The sequence below is a fragment of the Lycorma delicatula genome, chromosome 10 (assembly GCF_047948215.1).
Source record: "Lycorma delicatula isolate Av1 chromosome 10, ASM4794821v1, whole genome shotgun sequence".
Taxonomy (NCBI): Eukaryota; Metazoa; Arthropoda; class Insecta; order Hemiptera; family Fulgoridae; genus Lycorma; species Lycorma delicatula.
The window spans coordinates 10,710,965-10,735,728 of record NC_134464.1 but is presented as its reverse complement, the minus strand read 5'-3'; the positions used below and the strand labels follow the sequence as shown (position 1 = coordinate 10,735,728).

Sequence of the window (24,764 nt, the reverse complement as noted above, 5' to 3'; positions counted from 1 at the left end):
CCAAGATTACCTTACTTTTAATAAGTTTGAAGAATCACCTTTAAATCCTCGAGGTAAGTCTGACAAATTGACTGAATAGTCATTAAAAAAATAGTATGAATACTGAGGAGAAAATACACAAAGGAAACTTTTAACCTAAATATAATTGGACAAAGATATAAAGAAAAAACAAGAGAAAGATGGTTATTGTATAAAGAAAGACCTGAAAAAGAGAAGAGTTGGAGAATGTGTTCAAGAAGTAATAGTGAAGAAACATAGTTAAATCCAGGTTCACAATCTGCATTTAATTTGATCTATTAACACCTGGACATGATGTCTAAAGGGACATGATGGTAAAGAAAATAATTTGCAAAATATATATATCAGAAATATACAGTAATCTTATGCAGTTGAAATTATACAGTAATCTTATGAAATTTGATACAGACTTAATAAAAAAGTTAGAACATAATATTACAAATTAGTTTTAAAATAAAAATATTAAGCAAAAATTTGGAAGCAAAAAATTTACCTCGAGATTTACTCCAGAGAAAATGGAAAATTGTTCATGAATCAAGAAAATTACAACAGAAAACTAAGAAAATTCAAGATGCATGAATACAATCTAATAAACACACCATTGGAAGTAGGTCTAAATCTGACTTGTCCAGAAAAACAGAAAAGAAATAACCTAGTAAAGAGAAATCATCCAGTAAAGAAGAATTTTCCTACCAAGTGAAGTAGGATCCATGTTATATATCAGCCAAGTAGCCAAGCCTGACGTCTGTTATTCAGCATGTGCACTAAGTAGGTTCAACCAAAATCATACCAAGAAGTGTGTGAGTGCTTTCAAATGAGTATTTCATTATTTACAAGGATCTAAGACTATGCAATTAGAATTTTATCAAGTGCAGATTTTCAGTTACTGTGATGGAGACTGGGGAAACGACAAAACAGACAGGTCTATCTTTAAGGATATGTTTTTCAAGTAACAGCCATACCTTGGCTACAAGGAAACAAAAAACTGTTGCAATATCTTCATGTGAAGCTGAGTACATGGCTCTAACTGAGTCATGCAAAGAAGCCAAACGGCTATGTAGTCATCTCAGCGAAATGAATCTATCATTTGTATCTACACCAAATCTGTGGATAATAAAGGCACCATTGATCTAGTGAAAACTAAAGCATGTAAATCCAACATCAAACACACTGGCAAAAGCTACCATTTCATAAAGGAATATATCGAAGCCAAGGAAATCGAGTAGCAGCATATCAGTTTGGACAAAATGCTCGCCGACTTCTTAATGAACCAAAAGTTTCTTTTTTGAAACTGTATTGTATTCTTTTTTTTATTTTTGTATGTTCACAAGCATAATGCTTTAGCCTAATTATATAATAATTCTATATGCAAACATAAAATCCATAAACTCTAAGAGAAATAGTTTAAAAATTCAACCAAAGATGGTGCTCAAATCAATTCAATGTTGATAAATATTAATAACAAGCTGAGTGCCAGAATTGTTTTGAGAGGCCTTATTATTGTCTACTGTGAGTGTTTAAAAGTTACACGTGATAAGTTAATTGATAATAACTGACACTGAAATTTATAGTGTAAAGATAAAAATGAAAGGTGAAGGAACTGTTCATTAGATACAAAATTATGTTAAAATGAAAAAGGAGAATCATATTTTAACATTAATAATTTTCTTTTTAAAACAAAACAGGAACCAAAAGCTAGGTAATGAAATTTGAATCAATCCTTCTAATTATTATTAATGGCTGTTTTTTTAGACAATTGCTAAAATTACATCATTTAAAAAGCATATATACAAACAGAAATGAACAGCACAACTTTGGAAAAGTTATATGGAATTTTAAAATGAGCAGAAAAAAGTTCCTGAAATTGTTAGAACAAAAATATTTATTTCCTATTTATCTACTGTTTTTTAACTAAAATTCATTCGTCAAGAAGTTTCAAATATTCTATTAAAATTGTACATATATATTTAACCTGACAATCTCTTCAATAAATTAATCTCATGTTCCAGTAAATGAATCACTCCTGAAAATGACAAGGCCATTCCAAAGAATAACAAAATCCCATACCACACTACAGTAAGTGAGGAATGAAATGATTACCTGTTGTCTTCTCCTCTAACTCATAACAGTATGATATTCTCCTTTCACCTCCAGTTGGATATTAGTTAGCAAAGCCAACTGAAATTCAGATGTTATCAACCCTAAAGGTGTAGCACCTTCATTCTGTCACCACAAATACTATCTGTATAATGAACATTACTGTTAACACAAATATTACTCTTGACTTGACCTTCTTGTACCTCAGATGCAAAGACTGGGGCAGATAGCTAAAGCAACAAATAAATGTATTCCTTTTAGTCATAAAACAATGCATTATAAACTGCTTCAACTTTAACAGAAATTATGTTAACATCACTACAGTTAATATTTTACAAGAAGAGATGTGAAAAACGTTATTCTAAATAATATCAATTTTCTCTTTTAAATACGAGCTCAAATTATGATGTAAATCATTACAATAGGTTTACAGGCTAATCTTAAAATCAGAAAAAAATCAGTATAAATGTTGAGTTTGATTTTCTTTCTTTGAAAAAAAATTAAAGTAATCCTTTAAGTAAATTAAGTAAGTAATTAAGTTAAATTAAAGTAAATAATTTTTCTTTTTGAATTTTGAAAATATAAAATTACAACATTTTTTATTTAACAGAGAAAATCTGATTAAATATGTGCATTGAATTTTATAATTTAAATTTATTCCTGAGATATGAAATTCAGTTTAAAAAATGAAAAAGGTAGACAAGTAAAAAATTAAATTTCTTTAAAACACATGTATAAGGGAACTTGTATTTGCTTAACTCAATACCCTAAATCACTTTCTGAAGTTTTGCCATTTATTCATGTAACAAACTGTACCAATTAAAAAGATGGCATAAATATAACAAACACTAACATAAATATAACAAAAACTTCAAGAGTATATATATGAATAACATGTATTTAAGAATTTATGTATACTATAACTTCACAATATGAAACAGTAAAATATAATTTTGAATATTTCGCTTTACTTAGTTTATATTCAAATACAAATTTTAAGCATGCAACTAAAAAAATATACACCACCATATAAAAATATAATATTTACTATAAGGAATAAGAGGCCAAGTTTCAAAACATTATGGAACTTTGCTACTTTATTTTGCACCCTTTTTTGATATTTTTTCCAAGTTTTTCTGCTTTAAAAACTTAAAAGACAAAAAGCAAGACTTACAAGTGTCACAATTCAAAAATTCAAATCTGAATACTGAAAGTTTTTAAAAAAATTATGAAAAGTCAACTTATTTCAAATCGCAATTCGTAATTAAAAATTTCATTTTTTAAAATTTTATTTTTAAAAAATTAAATGCCACCTCACATACAACAATTTTGTTAAGTCGACAATCTTTCATATTTCAAATCCTTCATTATTTTAAGATATTATAATTTAATGGATATCATCCATTATTGTATATTCAATTTTTTTCTTAATTCTTGCTTCTAAGTTTATATTCAGTGAAAAAATTGCAATAATATTAAGAAATGTTCTTACAACAGAGAACCACCTAATGTAAACAAACTAGGAATGTGCTTTTAAATATTTTAAGAGCTATGTTTGAATTGGAAATAAAAAAATAAAAATTTATTTTGAAATTAAAAGCTTGACATTTTTCATGCGATACAAAATGGGAACTATGTCTAAAGTTGTGAAGAAATTTTCTGTTATTTGATCAACAATAAACATAATGCATTTACAACATCTTTTATGTACATTACAAACAGCAATAGAAAAACAAAATAAATATATTTAATTGCAAAAAAAAGAAACACGGTATTAAAACATACCAAAATAATAGTATTAAAACATAATAATTACAAGTAACTAAAACCTATATCACAACCAAAACACTGATTAAAATTCTACGAAAATAAAACCACATTAAAAATACAGGCACTTGAGACCATTAACATAAAATTGATGAGGTATGAATACATTTATACTTGCAGGAAGTTATTTTTCAGTTCTTCTTGATTAGCAGGAGGGTTGAAATGTTTCAATGAAAAATTTATAAAATTGCAATTTCTTACCCTTAAGGGATAAAAATAAAAACCTACTTACTACTCCAAAAATAAATAAAATCTTACCACTCCATCTTACTATTTAAGTTATGTTTACCTTAGTAGGATACAACAGAATTTTAAGAGTTAATATTTTTATATTTGATTTCATATTCAAATACAGTTTAATCCAAATAAATTTTTCATCAAACTTCGTAGAAGTGAAAGTGAATTATGGATATCTTAATAAAAGTTTATGGAGATAATGTCATGAAGAAAAAAATCAGTTTACAAATGAGTAAAACTGTTTTCTGAGGGAAAAGAAAGTATTGCCAATGACAAGAGGTTGCGCCATGACGACCAACAGACAAAAGTGATGAAAATATAGTAAAAGTTTGCCTAATTAAGAATGAAAATCATTAACAAACTGTTAGCAGCAAAACAGAGCAATTGATCATCATCGATAAGAAAACAATTAGGAAAATCATAAATGAGTATGTGCAAAAATTGTACTGAAATAGCTCATTGATGAGCAGATTTAAAATTGCTGAGATCTTTTGGAGAGATAAATTGACATTTTCAATGTAGTGTGTTCAGTTATAAGTCATGGGTATACTGTTACAACTTTGAAATGAAATGACAAAGCTCAGAATGAAAGATCAAGTCTCCTCACCCAAAAACGTTTTGTCAATGCAAAACAGTAGACGAAAAAATATAATGAATTTTTTGTATATTAAAAGGATTGTTCACTATGAATTCGTACTGACTGGAGAAGCAGTCACGCACGGCCTGATTCACTAATCAGGTCTACTATGTGAAACTGTATAAAAGGCTACATGAAAAGGCAACAGACTTTTCATCAGCAATTCGTGGATCTTTTATCATGACAACATACCTGCTCACACAGCATTATCTGTGAAGGTGTTTTTATCAGGAAAATAAACCACTGTGTTAGAAAATTCTCCCTAGTCTCTAGAACTGGTTTGGTGTGGTTTTTCTTTGCTTCAAAGATAAAGGAAACACTGAAAAGAATGAATTCTCATATTAATGATAACACAAGCAGTATAATACTTAAGGCAATTCCACAAAATCAGTTTCAAAGATGTTTTGAAGGATGCTCCATGTTATCAGTGCATAGCTGCCTAGTGAGATTGCTCTGAAGGAACCAAGATGATATACTACATACTTTTATGTAGAAATTTTATCACAGTAAATTTAAAAACTTTATTGTCAGGTCTCATAGATGATGTAAGAAAATGAAAAAATGTTTTTTATACTTGCTGTAGAATAAATACCTATTAGTTTTTGTCTCTGTTATAATTTCTATACTACTAGTGTCTGCTGCAAAATTACCAGTTACAGATAGATTATTAAACGAAATACATTTTCAAAATAACTAAAAAATCTCTGATTGAAAAAAATAATATTCTACTACATTATGTACGTATATATATATATATATATATATATATATATATATATATATATATATATATATATATATATATATTCTACTACATTATGTACGTATATATATATATATATATATATATATATATATATAAAATACTGTTATTTACTAATACAGATGCTATAATATGTATAACAATATAACATTTTAAGAAAAAGTAGATCCTTCTAACAAACATGTCAGCATAGTCAAATGGAAATTATAACCATAATTTCTAATAAATTGCTATTCCAGAAGTCTCCTTTCTTGAATTGGGGCTTGTATGCCCCCAATATTTGTATAAATGAAAAATCATTGGCTATTTGTATAAATGGGTGTGTGTGTATCCTCTACCTTATTTCATTTAGATTTCTAGACCAGGAAGTGTTATATTAATTAAAACCTAACAACAGAATGTAAATAGGTGACAGAATTGAGGAGCAATTGATATTAAGATATAACTAGTCTGACCAGATTTCAAACTATCAACTTACAGCAAGGGAAGACTAGCCCTAACCATCCGTACCACTTCGCATATGCATACCACAATACTGTATTATTAACACAACAACAATTATAAAAGCAATTCTAGAAAAAAAAATCATTAAACTAGCTTGAACAAGTAAATACTGAAACATTTGTCACATGAAATCTACCATCTCTGGTAAATGCAGCTCGCAAGGACAGTTTACAATAGTTTTGTAGACCATTATAGTCCTAGGAAGGGGGTCCCTACTTAAATCCAAAATGGCAGCTACCAACTTTTCTCCATTTTGGAGTAAACTTTATTTAAAGATTTTCAAGTGGTTCAAGTAGCTTATTTGTATATCGGTAGTCAAAGCAGCGCAATAGCCGAATGGCAGGTGTTCCAGTCTCATAATAGAGAATTCAAGTATCCCTTTTTTTTAACTTACATTCTTTTCTTACATATAAACTAATGCAAATTTTTTTTTTATTTTGAAGCAGCCTACTAGGACCATGCCAATATTTTTTTCTTCTTTTCCATATCTCCTTCACTTTCCAGGGATGCACCGGTTTTATTTCTTCTGTCCATTTTATTATTAAGTATTTAAAATATTATTAATATTTATAAGAATCGGGGTAAAACTATGAATTTCATATTTGCTGATTATTATTTTATCGGAATGTAACAATTATTAATCTAAAAAATAAATTTTGTTTATTAAAGCTTGAAAAAATTAAAATAAATCAGTTATTTTAAATTTCAGATTGCTGTTACAATCTGAAAAAATTTATAATTCATGTTTTTTATCATTATCAACCTACAGATTGTAATAGGCATTATTTATTAAAATAAATAAATTTACTTTAATTTTTCATAGTTTTACAATACAAAATTTGTTTGTTTTCTATTTTTTAATCCTTCATTCTCAGTATGACTCTTACTTCTATATGTTCATAAAGATTTTTGGGTAAATGATTATTACATTCATTTAAAATAATAATTCAAAACATGAAACAATAGTTCATAACAGTTTTTTTTCCAGGTTCTTATAAATATTATTGTTATTCTAAACATTATATAATAAAAACATCATGCGTTAGTGTATATGTAAACAGAAGTAAAAATTTTAAAAATGATACAAAGACTCGAACCTAAGATCTCTTGATTATGAAACTGGAACGTTCACCATTAAACTACTACCACTGATGTGAATGTGAATATTATAATATACAAATAATTGCACTATTTGGAAATCTTTAAATGGAGTTTACTCCAAAATAGAGCCGAGTTGGAAGCTGCCATTTTGGATTTAAAGTACAGACTCCAGACTCCGCCTCCTACCAACATGAAAAAAGGAAGAGGACATCAATAAATTCTGTAGCAAGTTAACAACCTGCCCTTAACAGTTTCTTTACATAGGCATTTTACAGCAAATATATCATGAATAAACTCTAAACATTTTTTTTTCTTAATAACTACATATAGTTAAGTAAATATAATATTAACTTGAGGAAGACAACATTGAATGAAAATTAAGCCAGTGACTCAAGATAGGACAGAATTAATATAAACTAAGTATTAACTTAATTATGAAGGAACCAAATAGCAATATTAAACACGCTAATTAGAATCAAAAATAAATGTAAAAATATGTTTTACAATCAGCAAGAGGCAAGTCTAGTTACCATTCTTCACAGCATTTAATTTTACCGTTCTATCAACTGAAAATATTTCACAAACATTCCAACAAAAATTTATGAAGTTCTATCAAAATGTAATCAAACTTACTTAAAACCATTTTTAAATTTAGTTCAATTAATAAAAAGTAATTTTTTTTCATATTACATAACACATAAGGTTAAAATTAGAAGATTGATATTAAAAATGTTGGTGTTACAATCACCAAGATGTATGGCACATGATTAACCTTATAATTATATATACTTAATTTATGTGAAATCATTTTTTTAACTAAACCTATTTCCCATTTCTAAATAATCCATCTATGGATTTAAGTATCCTGAAGCGGCAGTTTTTTGCTTAAATTTTAATTGATAATTGAATCTTATTATCACAGAATTTGAAAAAAAGTTAAACTGAAAGAAGCTACAAATATAACATTTATCTAAAGATAGCAATTTCAACAACTAAAATATAAATATATATAACTTCTAACCATAAAAAATTAACAGGTAAACATAATTATAAAATATATATATAAACTATAATTTTATATAAAATTTATATATATAAACAGTAAAATCTAACAAAAAATGTTAAATTTATTATAATAATACATAACAAATCATTACATTAAAATATAAGAATAAATAATGGTACATAAATGAGAATGAATACTATACCAACTGGTTACTAAATGGATTAAAAAACAACATATCATTCTGAACCAAAGCAAGGACAAATAACTCTTCAGGCAAATTCAAGCATTTTCTAAGGTGTTTTTATTAGAAATCAAGTTACCCACATACTTTGTGGTGAATCTGTAGTACATAAACCAGATCTGAAATGGTTAAACCATCTTTGATGATTTAAAAATTATCATCAAACTGTTTTTTTCTCAATCCTACAGACACAGACAAAAAAAAACCCTATATTTAATAAAGACCTATGATCTATGGTTCCCATAGATCACTGAAATTAAATAGTGAAATTTAGCAGTCAATATATACTTACATATCCCACATGCATATTTACACACAACCATCCGATGGATATCTTTAAATTACTTAAAATATATCGGTAACAGCCATAAAGTTTACAACATTAATCTATCCAGAGAAGTTACCACTGGGAAAAATTATTTAGTTTTATGAAGCTCCTTGATTACCAGTTGGACTTTCAAGTCATTTCCAACTCATCTGTATCAGATTAGATAACATTTAAGCAAGTGATTATTATGCAACTCTCCCTAGCCTCCTGTAACAATTCTCTACATAAAAAAAATGACAAGATGCAGTGAACCCATTTAAAGATATTCACGATTAATGATCTACAGAATCCAGTTTAAAAACAAATCATCGACACTATCCTTATTTTACAACCTGTTATATCCAAAATGCAAGACATTCCAGATATATTACATTAAAAGAGATATCCAGTAATGTCTAATACATTTTTAATAATATAATTTATTTTCTTTTTAAATAATTTAAACATAATGCTAAGCAATACGTTAATTAAAATTAAAATGCTATTCTGAATATAAACTTTCCATAACTTTCACATAACCTACTAGAAAGAGGGACATTCAATAATTAACAAGACAACAGTAGAGAAAACAGTTTATTCAATTACAATGAAACTTTTTCAGGGTCAAGTTGGCAATCTTGTAGACACATTTAATCAGCTGTTCGATCATAATTAATCTAAACATAACCTCTTTTTTTGATTTCAGAACATCAGTTCTACTTGAAACATGTACACTGGAAAAGCAACATTTAACGATAAGATTTTTGCTATCAGGTGTGAAACCGATGGAAACTTACTCAAGAATGTTGAAACAGTATGGTGAAAAGGGTTTAAATGGCAGTACCTTGTATAAGTGGGTGCAACGGTTTAATTCAGTCAGAACAAGTGTAACTGATCTCTAACACTCTGGAAGACCAGTTGAAGTTTCGACTACCATGCAAAATTGCATAAATGATCTTATTTGTAAATAAAGGAGAGTCAAAATTTCCCAAACTGCTAGTTTGTATAATATTAGTGTTGGAACCACACTAACCACAATCATGATGTGCTGAATTATCACAAAACATGATCGAAATGGGTTCCAAGGCAGTTGACTCAAGCCCAAAAGGCAACTGGATTTGCATTTGTTCTGTTCTCAAAGAATGGTTTTAAGCGGAAAGTAATGACTTTCTAGATCACATAATAACCTATGATGAAACATGGAAATACCATTTCAAGCCTGAATCCAAACATCAAAGTCTTGAGTGGAAACATCTGGATTCGCCTACAAAAAAAAATTCAAAACTCACGTGTCAGCCAGTAAAGTGATGTTGACGGTCTTCTGGGACTTGCAAGGCCCAATTTTTAGTGATTATTTAGAAGAACAACATACTAAGTACTATTCTAACATGCTCAAACAGAAAGTGAGGCTCGCAATAAGGCAAAAACATTAAGTGCTTCTCAAAAGGTGTGATTCTCTTGCATGACTACATGCATCGCCACAATGCTCAGAGAACAGAAGAAACGCTTGAGAAGTTGGAATGGGAGATGTTGCCACATCCTCCTTACAGCCCAGATCTCACCCCCATCTGATTTTCATTTGTTCGGCCTTCTCAAAGACTTAATACGCAGCAAGAAGTACGACGACAACAAAGCGGTGAAAAAGGCAGTACACAAATGGTTTAAACAGCAAGCTAAAGACTTCTACATTGCAGGAATCAGAAAGCTCACAGAACAGTGGGACAAGTGTCTAAATGTTGCAAAAGACTGTGTTGAAAACTAGGATTAGTTTTATTGTCATTGAATAAATCATTTTTTCTTTACCTCAATTTGTCTAGTTAATTACTGAACGTCCCTTGTACATAATTTTGCATTTAATCCTTACAAATTACATGCATATATTAAAAATCTAACTGTTTAGATTTATGAATAATATTTACTGCTTACCCTGCTTAGTTTTTGATAATGCAGTCAAAGCTTAGTAACATGAATTTTTTAAACTCAAAAACCTTGATTTTTATTTTTACTTCTCTCATAGATAAAACCTCTTTATATACTTGTATTATAAAAATAAGTAACTAATTTAATTTATATGGAACTGTCACTTAATTCTACTCAAAAATTAATAGTAATAATAATAGGCAAACAATAATAGGAAGATTACAAATAGTCTTACAAAATGGTTATAAGTTCAATTCAGTTCAGGTCTTATCCAGTGCTTTGTTTGATTAATCTGTATCTCTCTCCATAGTCTTGAATATTCAATATAGTAAAATACACAACTTATAACACTGGCTGGTCTTTTTATTTTACTACTGTATTTTAAATCTATTTTTTTTTTATATTTCAGTATATGAGTAATTAATGAACGGCTCAATAACTAAGCATAAGAATAATAAATACAGACATATACAGTGAACAAAGGACTACATAAGAATTATACTGCACTACCTCATTTCATTAAAAATTAAACTTTAGGAACAATACTACAAGGGATCACCTTAAAAATGAAAATGCATAAATATTAACAACTAAGGTTGACATTTTGGAATGTAACCTGGTCAGGAACATATCTTCTTAACTTGTCTATGAAGCTGTCAACTAGCCTCCAAGTTTCTGAGTATGTCTGATGTTATTTTTCAATTGAATTGTCTCAATCAATCATCTGATTGTCATGAATTCATTTTTGAAAAGTAAAAACTTTGGCCTGGCTGAAATTCATTGACAGCTTATAATGAAGTATATGGAAATGTGAAGAAAAAGGCAAATGTCCAGAAACGGTGTTAGAAACAGACAAGTATAATGAAACAAGATCTGGATGCCCATCTGTCAATAATGAAGAATTGAAAACCTCTGTTAAGCTATTTTGAACACAATGAACAAATTATTTAACATAAAACTATCAATGTAGAAAGGTACCTAACGCCTTAAAAAGGTTACGGCATGCTATGTATTAGTGTTTCTCAACCTTTTTAGCTCCACGATCTCCAAACAGAAAAACATATATATAATGAATATTTAGTGACCCCTCCACCAACCACAAACCAATAAAACCTAGTTACAACTATTTACTTGCAGCTGTTTCTTAAACTGCTTCACTTAAATGAAATGGGCGAAAAGAAAAAATCTCTTCTTTTCCATACAGAAGTCAGATGGTTATCAAGCCGGTTATTGGAATTGTGAGGTGGATTAATAATATTTTTTCAGGATAAACAAACATCATTCTCAATATTTTTAGATAATAATAACTATTTATTGCTGTTGGCTTATTTAGCTTGGCATTTACAAGACTTGAATATGAATTTACAAGGATATAATAAAAACATTTTATCAATGACAGACAAAAGTTCATGTTTTCATTAAGAAGCTTGATGATATCTTGATTATTCACCTTAAAAGCAAAATTTTTTATTATTTCCACTTACTTCTGATAACATTGAGAAGAACTTGGATAAAGAAGACTCTATTATTCACCACAATTTGGTCAGCATGAAGGTGCATTTGCAGGAGCTAAAACTTCAGTTGACGGAGTATTTCCTGGAAGATAAAAATGATTTCTCAAAGAGTTGGGTACTGAATCCATTTAGTGAATATGTTGCTGTAACTGCTAAGGTACTGATTAAGATTCATGACCAGCTCATCGAAATGTCTGCCAACAAAATGTTACAACAACTATTCACATCTGAAAATTTAAATACATTTTGGTTTGCTCTTAGAACTGAATATGGAAATTTAATCACAGATGTATTGAAAATATTAATCTCTTTTGCCACATCTTACTCTGTGAAAAGGGTTTTTTGTCCATGGTTGGGCTAAAAACTAAATATAGGAATTGTCTTTTATCACTTGAAAACAATCTGATTTTGTGTGTTTCTAACATAGATCCGCACATGGAGAAGTGAAAAACAAACATAACCATCTCAGTAATTTATTTTCTTTACATGTGTACTTATAAATGTAAGTAACATGTTATAACAAATTATTTTTTCTCATAAAATGATTTCATTATTGTTTATGTATAAAGTTGTAAGCTAACTTTCACGACCTCTTTGGAAGTTGTGACCCTGTTGAGAAATGCTGCTATATAGAATTACTGATATGTACCTGCACATTAAAGGGTGATTCTCCTCTATATTAACATATATCCTCTTTTTGTTTAAAACATGACAGAACAATTTAAACATTTTAACAGAAGAAAAGTTTTAGTAGGATGTATTGGACCACCAATATACCATCCAGATCTGACATCAGACTTGGTGATGATATCTACCAAATTAACAAATTATTTACAGAATAGGAGGTAGTGTTCTTCAAGAAGGAAATCATCAAGCTCGTCTCCCAATTTCAAAATGTTTAGATATAAATGTAAAAACCTTTTACTATTTTTAGGGCATATTTTTATTGTAAAAACGAGTCTTTTCATCTCAGACTTGCTTTTACAATAAACTGCTATCAATTTATGACAAAATGATTCTTAACTAACAAATTACTCTCATATATCAGTATACAGTAATGCAAATTTTCAAGATCAAAATTTCAATAATTCAAAAAAGACAATTATTCCCTTAAATTTCAGGTTTTGAAGGTTTGACAGTATATCAGCAATAAGGATTCTTCTTTAAGAAAATTAATAAATGCACAATACAATTAACATTATTACTGAAGTCAGAACTGTGATTGATATATATATATATATATATATATATATTATATCTTTAGTATTATAAATATGTATAGCATTTTACACTTTACAGCTACTTACAACATAAAATACAAATATGATTTTACATTTTATGTGATATGCTGCCATAATCCATATCCACACAACACTAATCCCAACAGTGTACCATTTTTTCCATACAGAATGGATTAACAAGTTAGAAGATAATATACAATATAAAAATATTTTACTTTGATAATTCATATAACATAATACCTACCTGATATGGTAACAGTTTCTATAATGTTTTGATTTTTTTTTCATATTATTACATAAATAAATATTTTTTTTAACATATAATTATTTGAACATTAAAAAATACTTTTAAAAAAGATAATTAGTAAATAACATTTTATTTAAGCTCTCATTTGTTTTTCTTAATATTGTCTATATATATATATATATATATATATAGTAACACTGAAGAACACTGTAAACATTTTATAAAAGTCAAATAAAATAGCAAGAATAAAATAATATAACATATAATAGTAATATAAAAGAATAAAATAATATAAAACAGTTTAACATATCTACTTATTTAGAGACTAGATATAATTAATATATATAACTAAAACATACAATATAAAAAATATACTAAGGGGAGCAGAAATAATTAGACGTAAAAGTCGTGCCATGCTGACATCTGTGTATTTAACGGGGGAAACAAATAGATTAAAGTCATATAAAGTCTTCATTCATTATGCAGCAGTGATCGGAAAAGCATCGTGCTTTTGCAGCAGAAGCATTCCTCAAAAGTAATGTTTCCACTACTGTAATCAAATGAGTTTTTCAACAACATTTTGAATCAGAAGGAACAGTAAGGTTCCCATACAACAAACAATTGGTTCAGTCAATTCTAACGCATCCATTGTCAACAAGAAGCCACCTGGTCGCCCTCGAACTATGCAAACATTGTAAAATGTACTGAGGTGGCAGAATCATTTCAGCATAGTCCTCAGTGTTCCACTCATCACTATTGAACCACTTTACACTTAACCTATAGAACCATCAGACACATCCTACATGAAGATATCCCATCCTATAAAATGCAAGTAAAGAAACAACTCAATTTGCATGATTTGAATCATCACAGAGACTTTTGCAGGCAATTGCTGCAACTATTTGAAAAAACACTCCAATTACTAGATTATCTGCTAATGTTCGATAAAGCACATTTTCATCTAAATAGACACATTAACAAGTAGAACTTCAGATATTGGGCCACAAAGAACCCAAGCACGCTGCATGAGAAGCCACTGTACAGAGAAAAAGGAACAGTGTGGTGTGGTGTTAGTGTATTTGAACTAATTGGGACATACTTTTTGAGAATGCTAATGGTCAGTCTGTTAAAGTCACATCAGATCAATATGCTGTGCTTTTGTAAACATTTCTCCACAATGAACTTCGTCAGTATTGTGTTGACACTCGCCTGGTGTGGTTCCAACAGGATGGTGCTACCACCCGCACAGCACAAAATTCCATGGCAGTCATCCAAAAAATGTTTCCCCAACATGTTATCTCTCATTTTTGAGACATTGTATGGCCTCCCCGCCAACCTGATTTAACAGTATGCAATTTTTCCTATGGGGCCATTTTAAAGAGAAGGTTTTATACCAATCGACCTCGCACTATACAGGTACAGAAATTCATGCAATTCCAGTGGATTGGCTGAGGAAAGTCATGGGTGATATCAGACAATGTGCAGAGATATTCCTTACCGCTAATGGTGATCACTTGTATGATGTTATCTTTAAAATGTGAGATGAAAACTAAATGCTTGTTCTTGTTCTTTATAATGGTGTACGTATTTAGTATTTCGTTTGCAATTAAAGTGTTCATTTTCAAGTTTTAAATTGTCTAACTGTTTCTGCCCCACTCTGTATAATTTAAACATATTACAACCAATTAAAGCTTAAAATCAACATCACAGATTCTAAAATCACCTAACTACATAGAAATAACAACTATAACCTTAGAGCCAATTCTTTTGTGGCTTAAGTCTAGTGTACCCTTAATTAACTGAACAGAATACTAACAAAGACTGATTAAAAAATAAATTATTATATCAGCTCTATTAAATATATAGAACAATGTACACTAAAATCCATCTACAATGAATGATTTTATATACACTAGGGAAAAGAATTTTTACTCTGTTTATTTTTACAATAAGACTGGATTCTATTTTTAAATATTTCATTATTTTATAATTAATAGTCTCATAATGTGGAAGTAAAAATTGGGTTTGATTAAAATTGGATTTAACTACAAAAACATACATCTAAAATTAAAATCGTAATTAGTCACAATTATAACGACACTATTCTTCTTTCAACTACCTGAAAGTAACAAAAAAAAGGTCCTGCTACTTTACAAATAAAATATATTTTAAATAATACTGAAGAGCGGAAGAAGAATTGAAACAACCACACATAATAATATTTACTTCAAGCTGCTGATCTACTCATCATCACACAATATTTATTTTCTTGTGAGTTATTGTACACTTCTCTAACTGAAACCAGATATTTTACATTTTTATTTGAAAACATACTCTACTTTTGACATAAAAATTATTTTTCATTACAACATACATTTTCTTAGCTTATCAAAGTGAACGCACCAGGTTGGTCTAGTGGTTAACTCATAGCAAATCAGTTATTTAACAACTAATTTTCAAAGTCAAAGGTTCTGAAGGTCAAATCCTAGTAAAAGTTATTATAAACTAGTTACTTTTATACGAAAATTAATATAGACAGTGGATACCAATTTACTTTGGTGATTGGGGTTCAATTAACCACATGTCTCAGGAATGGTCGGCCTGAGTCTGTATAAGACACATCTCATTTACATGTTATACATATCATCCTCATCTTACTAGATCATGGGGAGGTTCCTTATTGTTCACTAATTGAACGTACACATTAGGAAAATAAAATATCGAAAACCATTCCTGACTTAGACAGCTATTAATTTTAACATGAAAAACAACTGAAAAAACATCAATCATGAAATGTCACAATCTGACACGAAAACAAAAAAGATTAGTTATGCAGTTAAGTAGGTGATTCTAATCTGTTCTTAGAATTTTTTGTGTACTTCACACAAGCATAAGGTCTAGTGTGATTAAAAAAGAGATAAAAAAGTACTTATTTCAGTTTTTCTAACAACATATTTCAGTTATGAAATACAGTTGAAAAGATTAAGAAAATCGATTAGAGAATAAAATCTATCCGATTGTTTTTAAATTATATTATAAAGTGAATTAATCTTCAAAATCACAAGTCAGTCAAGTCAGTAAAGTATTCAAAGCAAAGATGTATCATTACTGGCATGTAAATTTCACTTTTAGGTGTTTACGGTTGGCCTCCAGGAGACCAGGAAATTGAATGATGCTCAGAACGTCAAAGAATTCTTTTTTATGTTTGAAACAATTCAGTTTGATGCAATAATGTTCTGTTTTCAGTGTGTAATATAAATTCTGATAAGCTCTAGAATAATTACATAGCATGGTAAATAAAAGTTAGTTTACTAATGGTCAAATATTGTAGTAGGTTTACTACTATGGTCAACCGAACACAAAATAAAAAAGATTAACTTTTTTCGCTGAAATTTGTGGAACAGAAAATTGTTACATGTAGCTGATAAATTCCATCATTATAAAGAGATTTATAGTTACGCAACAATATCATCAGTGCTAAAACGATATTTAATGTTAAATTGATAAGAAATTTGCCAGAAGTTGATAATATTGTTTTACAAGTGAAAGTTATTACATTCACTGAGAAGTTTTACTAAATTTATCAAGGTATGTTTTTATTCTAAAGTTGGTCTAAACATGGTCAATCTCATTGAATAATTTTGGTATAAAATCATTTAAGTAAACAAGCATAAAGAAAATTCTCATGACTCAATAGTTTAAATAATCTTGCGATAATTAAAACATAAATGTCATTAAATGTAGAAAATAAATGTATACCATCTACTGTAGCTGATGGCAAACAAGCGCTTCAAAGGTTGTTAACAGTCCTAGAAGAAGGAATAAAAGAGTACAGAGTGAAAATAATTGATAGGAAAAAGTTAAGTAATGGAAGTAAACAACACAGAGGATTTAGTGATAAGGACAAGTGAAAGAAATTAGGAAAAATTTTTAAATTACAGATATTTGGGGACTATGATGACAGAAGACTGGAAAAGCACAATGAAAATAAAAGAAAGAATAGCAATGAGAAAGAAAGTCTTCACTGAGCAGAGGTAATTACAATGTAGTAGAAGTCTGGAATTAAGAGTTAAGGAAGCGGTTGGGTTAGCCAAATGCTATGTATGGAGTGTCTTGTAGTATGGAAGTGAAACATGGACGATGAGGGAGAAGGAGAGGGACTGGATTGAGGCTTTTGAGATGTGAATATGGAAAAGTATGAAGAAAGTAAGATAGATGGAGAGTGAGGAATGAGAAAATAATGAGCAGGATTAAAGAAGAAAAAGCCCATATGCAATAAGTACACAAAATAAAAGGAAACCGGTTAGGAAATTAGTTAGAGTTACTGATATCTAGACATCAGAAGGGTCAGTAGAATGAGAAAGGAAGTGAGCAAGAAGGATGAAATTAATAATGAGGCAAAGTCTTGAAACTACAAGGGAATGAAGAATAATGCTTGAGAGAGAAATGGATGGAGATACTGGCGGTGTAACAGACCTGCTACCAGGCAGACACCAGATGACGAAGATGACAATGATAAAACTTATTATGTGGTTGGTTAATAATACTGTAAATTATAGCAAAGTAAAAAGATTAAGTAGGTGTCCAGCTCACCTGCAAGCAGTATTTCACACTACATCAATGAAGCTGAAGTGCTAAAAAAATTGTTAAATGATTTAATTTTTACACCATGTAAACCTGACAATATACTGTCATATGAGTTCATCTAAACAGACAGTTACTGTTCAATATAACAAGTAGTTTTCTGGTAAGTTTAGACTAAATTAAACTTGACATAAAGAGATATCCATGTATTTAACTCTTGATGTAAAGAAAAATTGTAATTTATTGATTAATAGTACAACAAACAGAGCAGCAGTCTTACAGCAGTAATTAAATATTCAGATAGTCAAGGGTATACTACACTTTAAAATTAATGTATATTTTAATACATAAATAGTGTGGTCCACAATACATAAATCTAAAGAATCATTAAAATACTGATAATACTGATACAATAAGACAATAAATATACATTTAATGTAATCAATCCAAAAAGTACAACCCAATTATGCACAATTGGGTTGTACTTTTATGCACAATGGTCATTAAACAGGCTCTTGTTAAAGATTGGTTCAGCACGAGTTACCAGTTGGTTTTGTTCCATGTATATTTTTACCAAGGAAATATTTATTTTTTGCAACCATTTAGAAGAACAGTCAATAACTTTGCTAATTATTGAATGAAATGTAATCAATTTTTACAATAAAATCGAGTAATTAAATACCTACTCCAGTGACAGTAATCTAAGTCCTAGGTCTGCCAGTATCTTATTTATGAGACAAAACTGCTGACATGGAAACGGACACAACCAAATGCAAGAACAACAACAGTCTATCTTTTCCTCTTGCTAAGGAAATTTTTATAGACACAATACTTGCCACCAGTGAGTGAGTGTAACTTTCATAAGCTAGGATCTCCAGCAAACTCTATTTTTTGGTCTTCTTACATTTTTGAACTATTTGTTAAAACAGTGCTATTATGATATTACATAATTTCTTAATGAAATGATAGTAAGAAGATTGTTCTTAGAACAACACTACTTTTAAAGTACATAGTTCAACGCAAAAAGTTTCCTATTTTTACGAAGAACTAAAACAGCAATTTTGTTGTAGAAATATGCCATATTAAAAGTGCTCAGAAAAAATATTTTATAATCCTTAAATGACAACTAATGGTAAATTGCATGACATTCTTAAATTCATTAACGACATTCTTAAATGACAAATTGCAAATAAAATTGGCCTCAAAATATCATCGAAGACAGAAATTATGTCCTGAAAACCAATATGATTAAAAGAAGTAAACATAAACGGAAATAAAATTAAAATTGTAACCCAATTTAGATACCTAAGAGAAATAATAACAAACAACCTAAAAGAAAAAACCTCGATCCAAATAAGAAGAAACAAACTAGCCGATGCTCAAAAATTAACCTGGCACACTTACAATGAAAAAGTCTATCAATACATGGAAAAATAACATACTACAACAGAGTTTTAAAACCAGAAGCCACCTATGCAGCAGAAACAATCTTGCACCTGAACAAACAAAGACAGAACAGACTCCAGAAAATCAAAAGAAAAACTGGAAGAACCCGCATCAATAAAAGCACCAGAAAGACGGGCAGTGGTGGATTGTGTCCAACAAAGTCGTGTACAAAGATTTAGAACCCATCACTGATACCATGTGTAAGAGGAGACTAGGATACTTTGAACATATCATGAGAATACAAGATTAGATGAGAATGCTGTTTCTGAAACAGGTAGTACAGAACAATTTGGACTCAAAAAACACAAAGATAGCATGCAGATGGATCAGAAAAATAAGAGAACATCTAAAGGAAATTGGCCTTACAGTAAACAACACCACAGATAGTTAAAATTAAACAAGAAAATCAAAAACCAAAACACTTGCTTTATACTCACAAGATAAAACTCACAACCCAAACATTTTCAACACTAGAAAGGGCACAAAGTCGGAAAGTATGAAAAAGTACTGTGAGGACCGCATGGCCCAAACAGTCCCATCAAATTGACATAGTGATCCTATGCGATCAGAAAAGATAATTAAAAAATGAAAACTAAAATAAATCTAATTACAATTTTTTTTTCAGTCGGCCAAATTTTAAAATGTTGAAATTATAATTACAAAAACAGGTGATTTTCATGCATAATTCCTATAAGAATTCTTTAAATAAATTGAAATTCTCAAGAAAAAGATTTAATATAATAAAAAAACTGTATTTTTTCCATCACACATTTCATATGGTACAATTCTTCAGACAAGTTTTTCTTTGGTAACAACGTAATCACAAAACACATTGCTGCAGATGGTTTTACTGCCAAAGGTTTCAGTCAAGTCCAACTCAGTGGAAGGGGAGTTCAATGTATTAGATCAGTCAGGGAACACAGCCTCTGCTTAATATGTATTCACATCCACTGTGGTAGTACACAAAGCACTTGTGTCTGTTGCTAACACTTTAGACTCCTTGTCACACAGTAAACCCTGTACTATGCTTCAGGAATATTTGGTAAGCACAGTTATCTCTTTTTTTGTTTTTTTTTTCTTTTAGCATACATACTTAACTTTTTCTGATCTGATCTTTCTAACTGCTTAAAAGTTTGGTAAAATTTTGGCTATCTATGGATCTTACTTGGTTTTGTTTGGCCTTAGTGAATTTTTTTTACATCTGCATAATAATTAATTACATCATTCACAAGCCTGTTGTTAATATACTGTAATAAAAATTTATTTATTAAATTAAATTCAAAATAAATGAAATGCTGAATTCTGAGGAATCTGGATTGGATTTTTTTTTTTATTAATAAAGAAATTTACATATACTAAAAAATAATTTCAATGGTTTAATTCTGATACTGAAGAAGATAATTACAACTAAAGTTTATTTTCTATAACAGATATTATGTTGTCTTACAAAAGGTAAGTAAATAAATATTAAAACAGAAATCCTAAAACCCAGGATAGTCAAGAAATAAACAACTACATTTTTATTTTTATGATGTTCTACATTTCTTTAAAATGTATAAATGACTATTCCGATACAATTTTGTAATTATGTAATTTGTACAATAATAAATTAATATATTTAATTTTTTTTATAGATTAAATTTTGTTATATTTTAGAAGTACATTTTTATTATTGAAAAATCATATTTTGACTTCACTAGTACTTCACTAGATGAAGATATTTTGTTATCTTTAATTTAAAATTTTAGCCGATAATTTTATGATTAATTTAATTCATGGTTTAAATCTTTTTAGATACCAAAGATTGAAGCAATTATTGAAAAGATGTTAAAAACACAGTAATATTAAACTGAAGATACATATTTTCCAAGCCCTACACTTGAATACCTTGCACCTCATGTTGTGGGGGATTATAAATTTTTATAATTTAAAACTCTTTTAAAGATATTGTTTACTAATAGAATCATTACACTCTCTAGCAATATTCTCTATACTGTCTGCTTTAACCTATTAAATGACAAGAACAAAAATATTTCAAATTTTCTTGTAATTTCTTTTGTAGTTGTAAATAGTTGTTACTGCATGACTAAAAACAAGACTTCTGACAAGACTTTTATTTCTAAAAAAAGTCTTAAATAATAAAAAAACATCAAAAATACAATAGATGAATAAAGCTTGGTTTTCTATCAGTAAAAGGCTTAGATAAGCCCTAGTTCACAAAAAAGTGTTAAAAATCAATATGGAACTAACCCAACAAGTAACTTTGTAAACAACAACAATTAGTAAATGAATGTGGATAGGCCTTTGAAATGGACATGTGTTGTACATAAAAGTACTACTCTCTGGATAACCACGTACTTTAATACCATTATAGAATTTATATAAATAAATATAATATTTTGATTAGTTTTTAATATAATTAAAATAAATTAACGTGAAGAAGCAGACTGATAATGTTGAGGATTTGACACTGGTAATAAATCTTCAGTAGATGTGTGCGACTGTTCGTCAGTTGAGAGTAAATTAGGTTCCTGATCCACTGATGCCCATGGTTGTTTTCTACCAGATGCAAAAACAGCATAGATTATAGCACCAGCAACATAAACAACAGCTGATATATGAAATACTGTCTGCCACTCCTCTGCTGTCTATATTTAAAAATGAATTCAAACTTTAAAACATTATATTTTATTTTTCACGCAGCACATTTTACATAAAACATACATATTAAACCATTTTTTAAGATATATATATATATATACATATATCTTAAAAAAAATATAAAAAATTCTGTTAATATAAACACCTAGTACTGAATATTGAGATAAGACATATATTATCTAAATTTTATCAAGATAGTCATTTCATGGGGTCCTGCATCCTCAGTCATGACAGACTTCATTTTGTTAAAATTCACATTAAATAAAGATATTAAAAAATTAACAATAAAAGTAAACCATAGTAAAATAAACCATGCACATGTGAAATGTTCATTACAATATTTTATATTAATAGAATTTATCAGGACAGAGAAATAATATGAACCTTAAAAAGATTAATTTTAATAAAAAAAATATATATATAGAATGAGAGGTTATCTCTAAAGTAAAAACCGTTTCATTGTAAAATAATTTATTCTGAAAACTATATAAATATTTTTTATTTCTCATAAACTACATACCTAATACAACTTCTCTATATAATCGCCACATGAATTAAGACATTTATTGTAGCCATACACCAACTTCAATATACCCCCGTCATATTCTTCTGCCATCAGTCCATTTAGCCACTGATTAACAGCACTTTTAAGTTCATCATCACCCACCAATTGCTTACCACTCAAAAATTCTTTCAATTTCCCAAAAAATGGTAATCAAAAGGAGCTAAGTCCAGACTATATGGTGGGTGATCATAAATTTCCCATCCAAATTTTCTCACTAAATCACATGTCGAACCCACAACATGTGAACGCACAATATCGTGCAGCAAGACAACGCCATCGGTCAGCCACCCATATCGCCGATTTTGAATGGCGCACCATAACTTACATAAAGTTCCGCAGTAGACTTCTGCATTTACAGTCGTTCCACATGGCATGAATTCAATCAGCAGCAAGTCAAACCAATCCCAAAAGACTGGCCATCAGTTTATGTCCAAATGGCTGCAGCCTGACCTATGTCTGTTAGGTTGGTGATTGAAGATGAAACCATTCACTTGACTGCCATTTTCTCTCTGACATTTAATACGATATCCACATTTCATTGCCATAACGACTGAATTAAAGAACTCATCACCTTTTTCTGTGTAGCGCATCAAAAATTCCAAAGCAAATCTCATTCGGATTTTTTTTGTGAAGTTCTGTTAAGATGTACGGCACCCAAAGCGCACAAATCTTTCTGAAGCCTATATGGTCATGAACAATGAAACCAATAACAACAGCTTTTGAAACATCAGGAAAAAGAAGGCCCAGGTTGGAAATTGTTGAGCAACGATCTTTTCTGATTTCATCAATGACACATTTCAACAAGTCCTCGGTGATTATCGAAGGCCTCCCCAAATGTTCTTCATCGTGCACATTGATTCTGTTATTTCTAAATCTTTCACATCATTTTTCCACGTTTCTTTCATTCATTACATAATCACTGTACACAGCAACCAACTGCCTATGAATTTCAGCCGGCTTAATGTTTTGGTGGTTTAATGTACATATGACTTCATGTATTTCAGTCGGCAGCAACATTGATTTTCCTATAAATTTTATAATGTAATAACTCACGTAATCAAAGATACTACAACACAACTTACAGACAACAATGCAGTGTGTACATTACTGACATGGCCATGAACAACACAGATTTGCCAACCTTAAGAAGAGAAATTTCCCAGCGATCTTTACTTTAGATATCCCTCATTTATTTTTTTTTTTTTAAATTCAGATAATTCATTAAGATACTGACCACTGTGCTCATAAAATTTATTATTATATAAAATTTAAACCACCAAAGCCTGAAAATCTTGAATAAATATTTTCAGAAATAATTAGTTTATAAGTTTTAAATTGTTATTTTCAGTGAACATTTTATTTTATTCTTACTAACTCCCATAATTTTTACTTCCTTGTATGCAGTAAAGGAAGTATTGTGATCAGGAAAAATTTTGGTTTTCAGATTTCAATAGAAATATGCATTTTGACCATTCCTGAATCCATTTTGATTAGTTTTGGCATGACGTCTGTATATACGTACGTATCTCCCATAACTGAAAAATTTTTAGCCATAGGATGTTAAAATTTTAACCGTAGGACTGTTGTAATATCTAGTTGTGCACCTCCCCTTTTTACTGCAATCGACTGAATCAAGTGTCCAAAAAAAGGTCATAAACCAAAAAAATTTGGACTTTGGACTTTTTCTTAACTGCCGTAATAAGCCCTCATTGAAAGCTTTTCAACAATATATCATAAGTGGTGCTTGTTTTCATTGGTTCCAGAGTTGTAGCCAAATGAAATATTTAGATCTTATAAGGGGAAGGCACATTGGTTTGAATCTAACTTCATCTCCTTTTTTTTTAATTT

At 29.3% G+C, this 24,764-nt stretch overlaps 2 protein-coding genes across 9 annotated transcripts in view; both read right to left on the bottom strand.

Annotated features, from left to right (window-relative positions):
• Window positions 1–12,233, bottom strand: part of LOC142330832 (uncharacterized) — a 117,623-nt gene extending 105,390 nt beyond the window's left edge. For all 6 annotated transcript variants that reach the window (XM_075376276.1, XM_075376284.1, XM_075376286.1 and 3 more), the window contains exon 1: window positions 12,143–12,233. In XM_075376276.1, the coding sequence (XP_075232391.1) occupies window positions 12,143–12,218 (76 nt within the window). In that variant the 5' untranslated portion in view covers window positions 12,219–12,233. The remainder of the gene's footprint in view (window positions 1–12,142) is intronic.
• Window positions 12,143–24,764, bottom strand: part of LOC142330833 (vesicular glutamate transporter 1-like) — a 181,880-nt gene continuing 169,258 nt past the window's right edge. Inside the window, exon 11 of one of the 3 annotated variants that reach the window (XM_075376290.1) lies at window positions 12,143–12,254. In XM_075376290.1, the coding sequence (XP_075232405.1) occupies window positions 12,228–12,254 (27 nt within the window). In that variant the 3' untranslated portion in view covers window positions 12,143–12,227. Of the gene's footprint in view, window positions 12,255–20,310; window positions 22,339–24,764 lie in introns of those variants that run through there. The other 2 variants (XM_075376288.1, XM_075376289.1) reach the window with 2 other exon arrangements.